At 42.7% G+C, this 16,750-nt stretch overlaps 1 protein-coding gene across 2 annotated transcripts in view; it reads left to right on the forward strand.

The window, feature by feature from the left end:
* Positions 1–16,750, forward strand: part of ZFYVE16 (zinc finger FYVE-type containing 16) — a 429,022-nt gene that overhangs the window by 324,804 nt on the left and 87,468 nt on the right. For both annotated transcript variants that reach the window (XM_069224433.1, XM_069224442.1), the window contains one exon: positions 12,354–12,434. In XM_069224433.1, coding sequence (XP_069080534.1) covers positions 12,354–12,434 — 81 coding nt within the window. The remainder of the gene's footprint in view (positions 1–12,353; positions 12,435–16,750) is intronic.

Below are 16,750 nucleotides of genomic sequence, written 5' to 3' on the forward strand. Positions count from 1 at the left end.
TCCTCAGACCTCCCCGTTCTGTGAACTGGACTTTTTTCCATCTAAAACGGTCCGAATTTGATGATGGGCCCTGCTCCCAATGGTACATATAGCCTAGAAAACAGCTGAAGTCAGTGTCCATAATATGTGACACTTTTCTTCACTTTTGGAGCTGAACAACATTGGTGTGTAGCCGCATGACACCACTTAGTGGCACACATGATAACTGCTCTAAAAGTGTTCAGATCCAGTCTAACACATGTTGATTATTCATGAGGTGAAGAATCTGTGGTTAGAATAGCCACCAGAATGATTGTTACCAAAGGTAAGTAACTTGAATTTCTCAATTAAGCTGTGTGTGGCACAGAATAGGTTGCTTTTGGAGGGTTCTGTGTGCATCCCACATATTTTAGGAGTACCCCATAAGGAGAGGTTGCATGCGGGTGCGATGTGGGAGAAGTAACATGTTTCAAGAGTTTGCATGTGGTATGCTAAGTTGGAGAAGAGTAGAACCCTGTCAAGAGAAGTTGCATGAGGGAGTGCCCAATGGTGTGCTGAGTTGGAGAAGAGCCTGTACCATGTTGTGAAAAGTTAGCGTAAGGGGTGTACTCCATGTGTGTAATGTGGGACAAGACAAGTATTGTGCTGCGAGAGGGAACTAGGGTGATGGCGGTAGCCTAGGCAATGTCCTTTAGTAAAGTAATGTGATCTTACGGGCTATGTGGCATAGTGGATTAAGGAAATCTGTGGAGCGGAAACAGCTGGGGGAGGTGCAGAGATTGTTAGGGCCCTTGTTTAGAAAAAAGTGGAAGGTAACACCTTGCTTCACAAGAGAAAATACCCCAGAACAGGAAGATCCTTTAGCCTCGCCACCCCCAAAATAAAACTTGCAAAATGTATGGTGATTGGGGGCCTCCCCTGCATCAGGGGTCACATACATGCCAGTGGCGTAACAAAACTTGAGGGGACCCCCCTGCAAAGAACTTGGAGGGTGGGGCCCTCCTGACTCCCTCAGGCCAGTTGCTGTCCTGAGGGGGCCCCTAGAGCTCACCCCCCACACCACAAGCAGCACGGGGGCCTTTGTTATGCCACTGAGACATGCCTAGTATTAAACGACTGTCTGCTTCTGGAGTAGTCGTACAAAATCAGTATAGGGCGAGTGCCCACCAGTCCCCTTACAAAGTGGAATCAAACAGTGCTCAGCCTGAGGTTAGAGGTGGGCCCAGACCAACTTGGTAGCGAGTGGGGAGCTGAAGAATAGGAATAGCAAGAGATGGACTTCAGCTGACATAAGAGACCAGTGTATTCAAAGCAGCACCACATCTTAGACCCTGTCATGTGATGCAAAGGGATTGTTGTAAATCTGTTAACACACCAGGCAAAAGTAGACAGGCCACAGGGGCAAATGAAGACATTTTGTTTGGACTTTGCCTGGCTCACTAGGTGCACGGTGAGGAGAAGCTTGTGAGATGAATAATAGAGGCCTAACTGATGGAGGCTGCCCTTTTTCCCTCCTCTCAGTGCAAAGACTGAACGGCGACAATAAGTTGGAACCCCTGAACTGCTCAACTGAGGGATGTAAAATGCAATATGGGATGAGATTGAAGCAGTAAAACAACTCAGAAAGACAGCATGGATAACTTTACATTTTTAAAACACTGTAAAACGGATATCCAAGGCACGGTCTGTGCATTGGGGTGAGAGGAAGAGACAAGCATGTCTCTGGCTGGTAAACCTACCCTCAAGGACATGCTGAGAGCATTAAAAGACACCAAGACTACCTTGGAACATAAAATAGACCCTGTATCCATTGAAGCAAATTTGTTTAAGGCACTTCCACAAAATAAATGAGTATCAAGCAGGTTGAAACAAGTTGTGAGCGGCTTCCAAAATGAAATGAAAGCACTACACAATGCAGTAGAAAGACTAACCAGCCAATAAGATAGCAGGCATGAATGGAGGATGTGTAAAGTGTATCCCGATTAAATTAAAATCGGGACAGTGGGAGCACTAGAGAGAGCAGAAGGCCCTTTTGCTGTGCTTTTTATTGTGTACTGAATACTGCACATGTTGAAACCTAAAGGGATCTCAAAGTTTTTTTCTCAGTAGAATGCTGTACCAGAGCTGCGCTCAACCTAAAACAACCAGGAAAACCCATCCCACAGCCATCCTCGCACAATTTTCCCCTCATGACCAATATATAATCCTACAAGCCATAAGAAAAAAGGGAGAGGTGTGATACGAGAACAGACTGATGCGTGAATTTCCGGACATCACAAGAGCTGTACAGTAACAAAGGTGTTCATTTTGCAAAGTTAAGAGCTCACAGAGAAAAGGTGTCAAATGTATGATAATTTTCCCCTCCAATCTGCGTGCACTGGCAGAGGGCAAACCCTGGAACATTTCCACACCAGAAGAGACAGGGGAGTGGATCAAGTGGTGGAGACCAACTACTAAACATTCCATTCAGTATGAAGATAGGACAGTTTAAGGCAGCAGCGGAATTGTCAGCGGCACAACAGAGGCATCCTACAGAAAATCAGTGTGCTGTTGGCCTCACCTCCCCAGGAGTACCCCACCTCTGGAGACTGCCTGGAAAAAAGAAGTCTGCGCTCATGACTTCTGGAAATTTGCATGATAGTTGACTCAGTTGAAGGGCCTGGCTTACCCCGCTCACTCACTTGGAATAGATAATTCTTGCCACACAGTATGTAGAATTGAATGTAATTAAAATGCATATCTCTGTGAGAACTATGACATAATCTGAGGGATCTTATGGGGTGGGTCATTGGGTTCTGGCTGCAGGAAAGGGAGGAATTTCACTCCTACAGTTCTACTTTCCGTGGATTTAACAGAGTTCGACATAGGTGAATAAGAGTCATTATTTCTTAAGCTAAGGTATTGTAACCCATATAGTTGAATGAATGAATGAAAAATACGTAACGTAACGTCATAGCTACTACAAGAGTGGCCTGGCACTAAGAAAAAGAGACCTCTACCACCTTACAAGTTGAACAAATACGATTTTTTTAGTTGCTTCCGGAAGACTATTTCATCTGGGATACATCTGAGTTGAAGAGGAAGCTCATCCCAGTGCTTGGCCAACGAGACATAATAGGCTGAACTACCAAGCTACTTTCGCCAAGTACGTAGAATAATGAACAGCCAGGCAGATTGTGAACGGAAAGCCCTAACTGAATGATATTCTTCTAGCCTGTTGGACAGCTATTTAGGTCCAGCCTTGTAAAAAGGTTGGTGTGTAATGGTCAGGTCTTTAAAGATAATTATTTTCCTTACCAGTAGCCAATGCAATTGGTTACAGTAGTACAACACCGAAGTACATTTGGAAGCTTGAACAAAATACAAATTTCTGTATTCTGCATAATTTGCTGCTGATGCATTAAGTAATCCGGTATCACCAGATAGAGAACATTGGCATAATCTAGTCTGGTGAGAATCAGGCCTGGACTACTGATTCCCGAGCTTCCTAGGGCAGGAAGTTGATAAGTTTCACTCCACATCGCCTTGCTCACACCGCAGCCTTGGTATCCCTGGTGACGACTCTCTACTCTCACACCAGAGCCGCTGCCTGCACCGTGGCCTGAAGACACCGCTCATGAGGTACATGAAGCACCACCCTGTCCTGCACAGCAGCCCCGGTCCGCCAGCGCCACCGACTCCAGCATTGTCAACAAACACCCCTGTCTGCACCACAACCTGTGTGCACCACACGGAGCCTGCCCCACGTTGTACCGCTGCCTTAGATCTACCGACTACAACGCTTCAGGAATGACGACAACGCTGCCTGCGCTGTGACCTGGAGATGCCGGACTGCCCCGCTTCACACTGCAGCCTTGGTCTCACCAATGCCACAGACGCTGTCACCGAGCTGCTGCCTGCAACGTGACCTGTGGGCATTGCACGTCACATCGTCCCGCTTCGCACCGTAGCCCCGACGCCATCAACGCCAGCACTCCTGACTTCATAAGCCTGGAGTTCGATAGGCAACTCTACCTCTGCACCGATCTCCGATACAGACGCCTGCTGATGCCAGTGTGATTCCGCATTCTAGATCTTATGGCGAGGATCACAATGCCATACATTTCTAAGGTACTGTTCGCAAGTGTTTCCAACACGTAGCGGACCCGCGACGCTGCAGCCAGCCTAAACTGTTGGATTTGTTGTTCACAGCGCTGTGATAGCCCCAGGTGGAGCTCTCGACTTCAAGGAACTGCATTTTAAAGTAATTCTTGCAAAATTCATATCTTTATTACTGTATGTTGGGTTTTTTCTCGTTTTGGTCTTGTTTTACTCAGCTAAATATTGACTATTTTTCTAAAAGTGGTATAGTGTCCTTTTGTAGTGTTTTCACTGTATTAATGTGTTATGTGCAAATGCTTTGCACATTGCATCTGAGATAAGCCTTACTGCTCATGCCAAGCTGCCAAGGGGTTGAGCAAGGGGTATCTGAGCTGAGTCTCCACCTTGTCCTGACTAAATTGAGGGCCCCTACTTGGACAGAGTGTAAACTGACTGCCAGCTAGAGACTTCATTTTAATGTATATTAAGACATTATACATTCATCAGTGATCTTTACATTCCCAGTACGTTATAACAACACTTTGCTAAGGAACATCCAATCAGGTCTCCCAGCGGGAGGTTAGGCAAAGTTATCTATAAATGCAGATTGAGCATAAGCGATTGGTGAGTCGTTTTGTAGTGACAAGGCAATGTCTAGCCAGTGTTGATAATGATGAAGGTATAACTGCATGTCGTGAGTATATTGCCAACCAATTGTGTCCTAATGACCAGCATTAGAGGCTGGAGGAGCCTGCAGGAGAGCTCTGCTTGTTTGTTGTGTGGTCAGTTACTGTTCAGGGGGTCAGTATCTTCCCGACAGTTATCTCTTGGAATTGAGAGGTACTTCTGCAAGGGGCCCAAATATTTCGGGTTCTTGAACTCACGCAAAGGATCTTAGCGTAAGTAATGAGGTTTTGCAATAACCCTTTAAATTTAGGTGCTTGTCTTCTGCCCCATCTACACGCAATCCTTCTCTTAGCCATGAGGAGGACCAGAGCCACATATTTTCGGCTCTCACTCAAAATCTACAGTATGTCCTAATATGGCCAGCAGTGGCGACAGCATGGATGTTCTGACCAGACATGCTAGAAAGTGCTTCTGCAACTTCTTCCCAGTATGCCTGAATCGGCGCACAATCCCAGGCCAAATGTAGAAAGTCTGCTTGTTCCAGGCCACATCTCTTGCATCTACTTTCGGGACGTACGTGGTATCTATGCAACCTGGCAGGCATATAGTAGATGCAATGCAAGAATTAAAAATGTATAAGCCTCAATCTGCTGCTTGAGGTTATGCGCTCAGTCTCTTGGCAACAATAAGACCATTGCACATCTGTCAGGGTTAGGCCAAGCTCCGCGTCCCAGTGAGCCCTTGCATTCCCCCCACATTTCGATGATTCAGATTGTGCAGAATGATAGAGTGCCAATACCAAATGTTGAGGACCCATGGGTTGAGTAGCTTGCGAAGCATTTGGAGAGTGTGAGACTCCCTTGGAAAATATGGAGTAAAGCTCTGACATTATGCCATATTATATTAAATATAAAGATATCCAGTGGGGTTGGAGTGGTCTTAGCGAAAACATTTGCTCTGTCCACAAATTATCCCCCAAATAGATAGCTCCCAACAGATCTGTATATCAGCTTTACGGAGTGTGGCCCTGCATTTTGCTTCATGGGTAACTGTCATAGCAGGGTGGTAGCACAGAGGAATTAGCAGGGAGTACAGCAATGACCTCCCCAGCTTCTTAGCCAGTCTCTCCCATGCATTTGTCGTACATGCGTCTGTCGAGTCTCGGGTGCCTGCCTTACATGTATGTGTCCCCAGATACGTGATGCTGGGGATGAGGGCCATGTATCCATGCTCCATAGCCAGGTGAGGCATATATGGTGAGGGGTAGATGGCATAGTGCACCTGGACTCACAGATAATAGCTCCCTGTCTGGGAGCCACCGGCCATGAAAGGCAGCACGAATGCCTCCAATTGAAGATGCGATTGCTTACCTGCCCATGCTAGTCTAATCAGTTGTGTTTTTAGAAGCCGAAAAAAATGACTCCCCGGGTTAGATGGTATGTTCAGGAATAAGTATAGCAATTTGGGCAGTATGATCATTTTCATTAGAGCAATACGGCCTGCAACTAAAAGGGGCAGTGTAATCCATTGCTTAATTTTATCCGTAAGTTCTTCTAGGGAAACTCTGTGGTTGAGCCTAATTCATTACGGTATTAGGTATCTGAGGTCAGTCACACCACTAATCTGTTTCGAAGCATGTTATAATTGGTGTGAGTGGAAACAAGGATTATTTCTGCCAATTATTATTGATACCAGATAGTCCGCCAAATTGAACAAATTCACATAACATCTCATTGAGGCTTGTGTGGATCTCGTAAGTAAGACATCCATAGTTTAGTTAGTGCTTGAAGAAGTAACAACCCCAATGTAAAGGAATACTCATTTTATTCAGGGGCACATGACAGACTATTGCATATAGCCGAATGCTTCAAAGGATCCACACACACACATAGATTCACAAATGTGAGATTCCTGGCCTGGGAAACATAGGCTCAATTTACACTATCAGTGGAGAATGATGCTAAGGGGCACCAGGGATGGAGAGAATGGAGTTTAGACAGCTGGCTGTTACAACATAAAGAAATTTATAGAAAATACTGACCTTGTGGAATCTGCTGTGGTGGTCGAGGAGGCATATAAGACAGTAGTCAGGGGCAAGGTCATCACCCTTGCCTCAGCATTTAAAAAAAGTTAATGGTCTGATCTAAAAAAAATAATTGAGGCTCAAGTATTAGAGGGGTGATTTGTACAGAATAAGGCGGATGATCTGAGGCACAAGATTGCTTTTAAAGTACAAGAATATTGCTAACTTGCAGAGGACAAGACTTGAAACCTATATTTAGGAATACACAGGAGGCTCTGTGAAGTTAGGAATAAGGTTGGCAGTTTGCTTGCCTAACTAGGAAGGAAGGGAACCTTGACAATGCAAACAATTTTGTATTTATTTTCGAGAACCCTACGCCTCACATAGCAAGCTACGGCGTTGCAGTGTAAGCTATAAAACAAGGCTATATAAGCCTTCCTGAAAAACAAGAGGCTGCCCAGCCTTTCAACTAAGGACAGGGAGAACCTGGAGTCAGACATAAGCATGTCAAAGACCTGCAATCACAGAAAGCGCCTGCCGTTGGAACTATTTAAGGCGTTCGCTAAGAAGGTGGCCTTGCACCTTTTAAATATGTATATTGGGGCACACACTGTGAGGGATGCTTTCCACTTAAAAGTAGAACAGGCAGGTTATTCTCAAACAGGGGAACCCCAAGAAACATGCGCTTCACACAAGCCTATATCCTTGTTATCTGGTTGGGATCAGTCATTACCAAGCTGGTGTATCCTGACAAATCATGCAGAAGAGAAACGCCAGAAAACCCTTAGAAGACTATATTGGCTGTACAGCAGGCAAAAATAGGGAGACTGACACAACAGGGTCCTCCCATTGGATGCTATTAAGGTATTCGGCTCCCTGGAATGAAACTACATCTTCCGTGTGCTTAACAAAATGGGCAGTGACACCCTGTTCTTAGCCTGGTTAAAAAATGTTTTATCAGAATCCTTTAGCCAGAGTGAATGGAGCACTTTCGAATTGTAGTGCGGGGGGGGAGACTTAGATGGTAATGACAGTATATCCCACTACACAGAGGATATTTTGCTTTGTGTTACAAACCCAAAGATGAAAACTGATTAGCTAATACAGGCTGTGAATGTTTTTGGTGGGTATTCGGGTTACTTATCAATTGGCAAACATCAGTAGTATACCTGCTGTCCACTGGGGCCCCAGACGTTGAGAATGTACTCCCCTTGACGGTACACAAGTAGAGCTTTAAATATTTAGGGATCTATAGTACACGAAGCACTGTTAAGTTCCTCAAATGTAATCTTTACAACATATTAGATAAGTTAAGTCACGATGCCGAAAATTGTAAGAAGCTTCCTCTATCACTTTTAGGGCGTGCGGCCCTCTTCAAGATGGTCTACGATTGCTTTCATTTGTAAATGCTTTTGGGCTGCCCAGTTGTCTGGCTGAGCCATCAATCTGGTATGAGATATTTCATGTAGCATAGAAGGTACTTATCGGTCTTATGTAGGTGGAAAAAAGCAGAGAAAATACACTGCGCATAGCAGTGGTGATAGATGCATGGAGAGAGGCAAATAAGCATTGAGGATGGGAAGACAAGCTAATAAAGGAAAACTCCCCTACGGGCAGAGATATACTAGATGAAGCTGGCAAACTGCTGGGGATTCAAATGTGTAATGTGTGAACCTATTGGGATCGATGAACTGGGTGATGTGGGGGGAAGAAAGAGACTTAACTCATTTGAGCAGTGAAACTTGAGTACACAATGACTGAAACAGATTTTTCACTACCTGCACAACATGCCGTTGCTGCCAATGGGCCCAAAATGGCCCAGGTTGAAGGGTTGAAGATGTTCGAACCTTGGAAGACAGAATATTAACTGAGCCTCTTCTTAAAATAAATAAAAAAAAGAGAAAAAGCAACACACTTCATTCGTATGTTAAAAAAAAAATTATATGTAACTTTCCCAACCCAATGGTGACTCTTAAATGGAAAGGTCGAGAGACCTGGTCACCCTTGAAGACAATGAACGGGCAATGACCCTACAGAACCCACGTATGGTGGCAATAGGGGTAGGGTTTCACTTCAGACAAATGATACTCTGTGAAAGAAACTACTTTATAAAAACACAGATTGCAGATGGTGGTTATGCACATGTCTCCATAAAGGGCTTTGGGGGGAGGCAGGGGAGGGGAGTGTTGATGTGTCTCCAGAAATATTTGAATTTACAGCTGTCCCTCTGCAAAGCTAGTATTTCTGGGGATATGGGATGATGAAACGCTGCCTAAATATGTTAATCTATTGTGCAATCTGGCATCTGTTGTGAGGAAAAAGATATATTTAGACTGTTTGGAAACGTTTAGTTGCTGTGGAAAGTGTACAGAGGGTGTAATTGGTGCCAGATTGACTCTCAGGTTTTACTTGAGCAAAGACGTTGAGCCATGTGTGATAGTGGAAAGCTGACCTGATCAATACTGGTTGTGGACCCAAGGTGTGATAGATGTGTCCGTACCTCCTAATGGAACCGTTCGAGATACTAATGAGCTAGAGTACAACAGTAATAAAATTATCTCTTGACATTTGTTGCAATATAATGTTAATTCCTAAAAAATCAATAAAAATGTTTTATATAAAAAAACAGTATAAATCTGCTGGAGATTGTCATTTTGTGTTTGAAGACATTCTGATTTTTTGGGGATGCAGTTTCCACGTGGTGTGGTACTACATGCAGGTTAAGTGCTTTCTTTGGCCTGGCTCTGGGTCATGCTAGTCTGGCCATCTAGTGGGAGTGGGTGCTGGAGTGCTGGGCTACACGTTTGGGTAGGAGTGTGTGGTAGAGTGTGTTGTCCTTCTGGGGTTGTGTGTGTTTGTGGAAGATGGAGAAAGTATGAGTCCTTGTCACCTGTATAATTTAGTAGTGTGATGTAGCAGTGTGGTGACTTTGTGTACGAGTGTTGTGGGCACAGGCTTTGTTTTGGGGTCTGGTATTGCTAGTTTTGAGTTAAGGTGATGTATAGTTAAACTTTGCGTTTTTGTTTAGTTTGTACCTTGAATGTGTAGACTTGGAGGTGACAGGGAACTCCTTGTAGAAAAAAGTTTTGTGCCCTGGCTGTTGCGTGATGGAGCATCCGTAACTATTTCCTGGATGCTTAAATGTTAATTGGTGTCATTGTGATGGCGTAGACGTGGTGGTAGGGCCTCATGTCCTAGGAGGTCACAAGATGTGCATGTTTTGGACAGTTGTGCAGTGGCAGTCACAACCTATTTGTTATCTTAGTTTATTTGTGTGATAAGTGGTGTAGAGAACCTCATGGTTTGATTTCTCAAACAATTTCTGTGACTGTTTTCTTTGTCTCTGCATAGATATTGGAGAGTTTAACAAATTGTTGTGCAGTAAATGTGTATAGTAGACGTGTTAGAAATTGAATAATTGTGAATGATTGTGTCTGTACTTTATATGCAAGGGAATGGTTGTTCTTTGTTTTGTTGTTTGTAAGAAAAGGTGCTGTGTAGTGTCATCTGTGTCCCAATTCCCTGGATGGCTGAGTTGGTGCCTGGAATGCTGCAAGTGAATGAAGAAATAGAATGTTGGTGTGTGGAGTGAAGTGGAAGCTAGAAAGTATGGACATTTGGAAGGAGGCTAGAGCTCTGGCAGGACTTACCTGCTGTTTCGGCATCCGAAGGGTTGCACATATAATAAAGTTCTTATCTGAGTGGCTCTAGAAGACTTTGCCTTCTAACATCAGCATTTTTCTATATTTGTTTGTTAATCTTGGAATAATCAGTTTTGTGTGTTTCATTTTTTTAATTCTCTCACACAAATCACATGAACTGTATATGCGTCCCATCAGCATCTGTACTGGCTTAGACACTCCTTTGTCAATTTATCTCTATTTTAAAAAAAATCTTCTTTATTGATACACTGTTCTTCTTTTATTTCTGTTAAGAATGTGTTTGTGTTTTTTACTACAGTGAATTTCAGTAATTTTGTAGCTGTCCTATTTTTCTATCCACATTGGTATTTATAGATTGTGTAAGTCCTGGGATACTGAATCTAAATGTGGATCAGTTTGGTTAAAATTGTGCATCTGTATTAAGCACGGTGGCTCAGTGTTTTGTATATGTTTCAGATAGCAGTTGGAGAAATGCTTCCTAAAATGTTTTTTCTGTTGCTCTTATTTCCAGTGCTGAATTAGTACTACATTCAAATTCTTGAGAAGGGTTTCTATTATTGTAATATGACATTTAATATTAATTTTTCTTTTGGAAGGTCAGTGTTGGCCATTGTTTCTGGAGCTGCTAGCTTGTAGACTAAAAGCGGCATGACTGACCATAACCACTTTGAGGAAAGAATTTTGTTATTTGAAAGACGAAGTTTAAAAACCAAAGGCCAGCATCAGAGTAATAACCTCTTGTTTTCCTGTGTGGAGTATTTTAGTATCTATTAGAGGTTTTTGTTTATTGTGCAAAAAGTATTTAAAAAAAAAGAAAGATCAAAAAATCATTTGTTTGGCCAGGAAGACCAAGTGATAGTAGCTGGAAGCAAGAGAGCGAGAAGACTCCAAGATCAACAATGTGTGACCAGTAGTATTCAGTAAAATTATCCCAGTACAAAGATGTGAAACAAGATAAGATAATGGTATTTTACAATTACTACTTTAGGAAAGACATTTAACAAATATGTATTTCAGTAATCCAATTCATTTTTCTTGCACAATGAGGGTGTCTCATCTGTTGATATGGAAAGGCTACCACCACCATTTTTGGGCAGTGACTCCCCCTTCACCTTTATTTAACTTACTCTCACCAGATTCTACTGCTGGCTAAAACGTTTTTTTTAATCCTCGCCTTCATTCCCCTAACGTTTGCCTATTCCTTTAACAAGAGTTCCCAACTGCCTCAGTTCCCATCTGCTAAGACAAAAAAAGGCTTATTTTCCTTGAAAATAGTTTAATTCTATGATTATAATGACAAAGTATGTCAGCACTGTATAATGTGAAACAGTTTAGCAACCTGATAATAGCTGCTGTCATTTTCCTATGGCACTTATGTGCTTAATGGCAACAACAGTAGTCTTGGGCCTGCAGAACAAGCAGAGATTAGTGTTGAGGTCCACACGGGTCTTAACCTGTGTATGGATTCACAAAAACACCTTTGGGAATGGACTTAAAAAAGCATTGCACAGAGTAATTCCTTGAAAGTACGGTTTTCAGTTTTTAAAAAATAAAAGGAAAATGTTTAGAGCCAGGCAAGGAATGACTTGTTCGACATTCATTTGTAGCCATTCTGCTTTGTATTACAATTATTTTCCGGTATCACCAAGAAATTACATTTTTTTTTTAGAAGTCAGCCCATTCAAATATTATTGGAAGCAGCATTGTTTCTTTTGGCTACTTGTCAAAAGAGAAATTAAGTTTCTGATTTAACGTTTGGTAGTTACAAAGAGTTTGAAGAGCGAATGCTAAATTTGGAAGCAGATTCAGTAATGGTGCTACCCTCACCCCTTTTGTAGAGGAAACTTCACTGGTAGATGGTCTTTCAGATTTAGAACCTACCTCGGAAATTGAAGGATTTTCATTTACTGTCTAAGTGTTAATCTGGTTAAAAGTCTATTCACTCCATATATTTATTATGTAATTGTTCTTCTTCATTTCAGTTACAGGTGCAAGTTTTGTGATATTTAATGGAGCCTTAAAAACATCCTCAGGATTTCTTGCAAAATCCAGTATAGTTGAAGGTAAGCATCAAGTGTTTTTTGGAGGAGAAGGGGAGGGAAGGTGGGCGGGAGGTGGAATTACATATTGTGTGTAACGTTATCAAACTGCCCACTTCTATTACCTATGATTCCCTTGTGAAAAAACTAAAAAGGGATAACAAACAACAAGTGTGCAACATTAAGAGACAGACACATGAGCATTTTTGGGGTTGTCAGACTAAAAAAACATATGATTTGTTGTGGCCTCTGCATGAACTGTTGTACTCATAATTCTACTTACAATATTAGTCTAGACGTTTGGGAGCCCTTTATTCTAAAATGATACTGTACATGTCAGTCTGATAATTTTCTGCAGCCTCTCTGGGTTAATAGTCAAATTGTGGTATCCAGTAATGATGTAATGCTACTAATAAAATCCTGTCACTTGCCTAGAATTCCTGGTCAAAACAATATCCTAATTGCCATAGCTAAGGACAATCCCAGTCTATTGAGGGGCATTCTAAGCACCTTTTTTTTCAAAACTTTGCAAGGATTGTGTTATCCCAGGCTACTGTAGAGGTTCAATACTGCAACTACTTTATAAACGTGCCAGCTTTCTGGTCCAAAACATTACCTCCTAAACGCTTTATTGGACTTTTGACTGCAAATGTTTGGCAGCATTCTTTCTGGGTAACTATCAGTATAGGCTTTTAAACAAGTTATTTTTAGGTTATCTCTAAGTGGATTTAGATCTTGTTGACCATATTATGTCCTGACTTGCAGCAGGCCACTCCCTTGCCCACCCTGCGTGCATGGTAGTGCCACACTCATCACTGCTGGGCTGGTGAGGGCCATTTACGAGATGTGGAGATCAGAGGCCACTGCCTTCCCTCACAGAGCGGCTCCATGTCAGTCTTCTGGAGGTCAGGTGATTTGTCTGACCCTGGAAACCTTCCTGCCATCAAAGAGAGGCTGTTGCAGCTCCTCACGCACAGTATGACCTCCATGTGATACTGGAGCATGAAGGACTGGATAAGGTCCTGGATACTATGTCAGGAGGCGCTACCCCCCCTTCAGGTAGCTGGACCTACAGAACATTTTCTTGGTTGCCAGCCTGTGCGGTCTCTGAATGCCAGAACAGATGGAGTAGGTATTGTCTGAAGGACCACGGTGGCATCTTCATCCAAAGTGAGGCGTGGTATGCCTTGGCTAGATCTATTCATTACCATTTAGGATGCCCAGTATCAACAGTTGTGTTCTGGAGTTTCCTGAGTTTCCTGCAAGGCATTCCCTGGAATGGGCCAAAGGATACCTGTACACATTTCCACCAGTACCTCACCTGCCTCAAGGTATGAGGAAGAACAAGGTAGACGCAGCCCAAGTCATTAATGCCCTGAAGTGGACCAGAAGAGTGTAGTACCTAGAGCATCTGAGCATTTGTCCTCCAATCAGGCTGTTGCTTCAGGAGGACCTCCTGTCTCAGCAGCTTGGCGGGGTACTGCATCCACATCTACACATCCTTCACCTCCATGTATGAAGATTTAGCGGTGACAGTGAAACACTTTGACTTGCTGACTGAGGTGGTGAATGTCATCGTTGTTGCCAAGACACTTCCACAAGTTGATCTATGCTTGGTGGTGGAGCACATTTGTTACCTGGTGTGGTGCCTGAAAACAAACATTTGCACCTTTGCGTTGACTCATTTTGGCTTAGCTTTTGGATAATTGGGGCATCCAAGTGAGCCTGGCGTCAAATCTTAAATCCAGGTAATCAAAGTTTGTCTTCCTTTCCACGTTCACTCTGAAGATTTTGAACGCCGATTGTTGTTTCCTTGGTCGTCTTAGTTTCATAAATTTAGTTTCATTGATGTTAGTGATTAGTCTTATGTTAGTACAATATTTTTCGAAGCTGCAGAGAAGCTGGTACAATGATTGTTCAGTCTGGGACAAGATGACTATCATCAGCGAAAGTAGCACGGAGAATTTAGTTCCTCCTATGCTGAATTAATTTGCAGGATATATATACCTTCCTTAAATGATAAAAAAAAAAAAAGTTAAACACAGCTTTTCCTCTTTCTTCCAGTGCTGGGGAAAACAAGTTCACAGTTACAGTGTTACTTACCTGACAAACTCACCCTCGCAGGCCTATCCTTGATGCAAGCATCTCTGTAAAGACGTACCCTGTCAGAAAAAGTTTCACTGTTCCATATTCACATAGTGTCTTTCTTTTTGTATGTCTTGTTAAACTTACTCTTCTGTTTGTTTATTGAACAATAACTGGAAAATTGCAATGGCTTTAGTTTTTGTTTTGTAACCATAAGTGTTCTTTTATTGTGTGTGTATCTCAGAGGGTTTGTCAAGTATGGTATTGTGTTACAAGTCAGTCTGGTTAGCGTGAAGTTATGGTTAGTGTTGCTTATAAGTCAGGGTGCTCTCAACCTTCTTCCTTGTGTGCCCTTTCAGATGGGGGATGCAGCATGTTTCCCCGATGTTGCAGCCAACTAATCCAATCATCCTGGTTACATATCCGGATCTGTTCTGTGGTCCCAAAGTGGCCAACAGCACAAAATGTAACTTCAGCCAAACCGATTTGAGGTTTTCTTTTTCCTGAATGCGTGGAAGATTTATTCCAGATTTGTGAAGATCTGTTGATTTACAGTCCAGATATTTCTAAAATATAACCTTCATGCTGAACCCGAGCATGATTTCCTTCCTTGACTAAAGGTTCACTTTTGTGTCAGATTTGGTGTAATTCATTCCACCATGTTTTTTCTTTATCGAAGAGCAAATAATCCTCTGGGAATTAAACTGAGAAAATGGGCCTTATGAGATACCCCAGTCCTCCTTTTTGTCTTGGCCCCAGCTCAAATATTTCTCTTATTCTCCCCCCTCCTTCACCCCTCAAACTCTCCCCCACCGAAAAAAGGTCAACCAGTACAGTCTCTTTATCTGCATGACTATTCAATTTCAAGGAGTCCAGTCAGCTGTGCCGCAAAGCTAAGAACTATTTGAATGTGAACAATACATTCTCAGAAACCAGTCAGACTTCTGCAGTGGTCCATATGAATTTGCGTATGCTCTGTGAAACTCTTGTGCAGAGATGGAGTGCCAAGCCTAGGAGCAGAAACCAGAACAAGGTGTTCCTGCTGACATTCTTCAGGCTAGTGAGGAAGAATTAGGTCTATGGATGACCGTATTTGCTATATGTTGCAGAACCGTAAGACGATCATCTGTTTTGGAGAGAAAAACGGGAGACTCCTCTCCTCACGAGCAGGCACGTGAAAAAGCACCCCAATCACTTTTTTGTCCAAGCTGACTGAATACATAATATGCAACAATGTTGCTTTAAAAATGTTTAAGGATTACTGTAATCACAAAAGTAAAAAAAATAAAACTCAAATTAGTGTAGCCTTCGTTTCAAAATACAACTTCAAGGTATGTCTTCAATTAATTGGAGAACTCTAGTAGCTTTGGACTGTGTGCGGTGGGGTCATTGCTGTGGTGGGTAATTTGAATACTGGGTGTCTGGGAATAACATGTTAGTTTTTAGTCTTTGAAACTGGACTCACTACTGCTGAATCTTCATCACACCCAGTTGTTCAGTCCGATAGCCAAGGTTGTATGAGAGCCCATGTATTTGTATTTCTTGCACATACCCTGAACCACCTAATCGCTACTGCATGTGAAAAGCTCTTGCAAAAGATAAGTTACCTTTTCACTCCCAAAGACACCACACTCAGACAAAACCTAGATCTCGGACAGACTTTATTCTCTAGAGTAGGTGCTAGAGTCCTTCAATCTTTTTTATTTTTTTTTATTTTTTTTTTTTAATTATTTTTATTGAGATTTTATTAACAATACAAGGTACAGCAGAAAGAACCAACATCCAGGCAATTACAAGAAGCGATCATTGATAAAGTTAAACTGTTAACAGTTGAGGGGCTGTACATAATTCTAAAATAATAGGGAAGATAATGAGAGGGGATGAAGCAGGGGGAGACAGGACACTCAGCAGAAAGTGTTCAGATGGAGAATATCCAGGAGGGACCCCATGGAAAACGACAGAGGCATGGCAGAAGGTGCACCATATGACACGACAGGCCCTCAGGGAAGAGTCCGCCATGCAAAAGTTTGGGCCGCCTTATTCAAACCTGCAGCACCCACCTGCTGCTCCCCGCCTCTTGTACACAGAAACAGCTCCGGGTGGTAACCAAATATCTTTGGGGTGGGTCCTTGCTGGCATTAGCTCCCAGTAGGCAGTCAATTGTTCTTGACATCCTGTATTTCAGCGTTGAATTTATAATTAACCCACCTCTCTCCCCGGGGAAGTTAGGATTTGGGTGTCCATTTTACTCTTAA

This window comes from Pleurodeles waltl, chromosome 1_1, assembly GCF_031143425.1.
Source record: "Pleurodeles waltl isolate 20211129_DDA chromosome 1_1, aPleWal1.hap1.20221129, whole genome shotgun sequence".
NCBI classification, from domain to species: Eukaryota; Metazoa; Chordata; class Amphibia; order Caudata; family Salamandridae; genus Pleurodeles; species Pleurodeles waltl.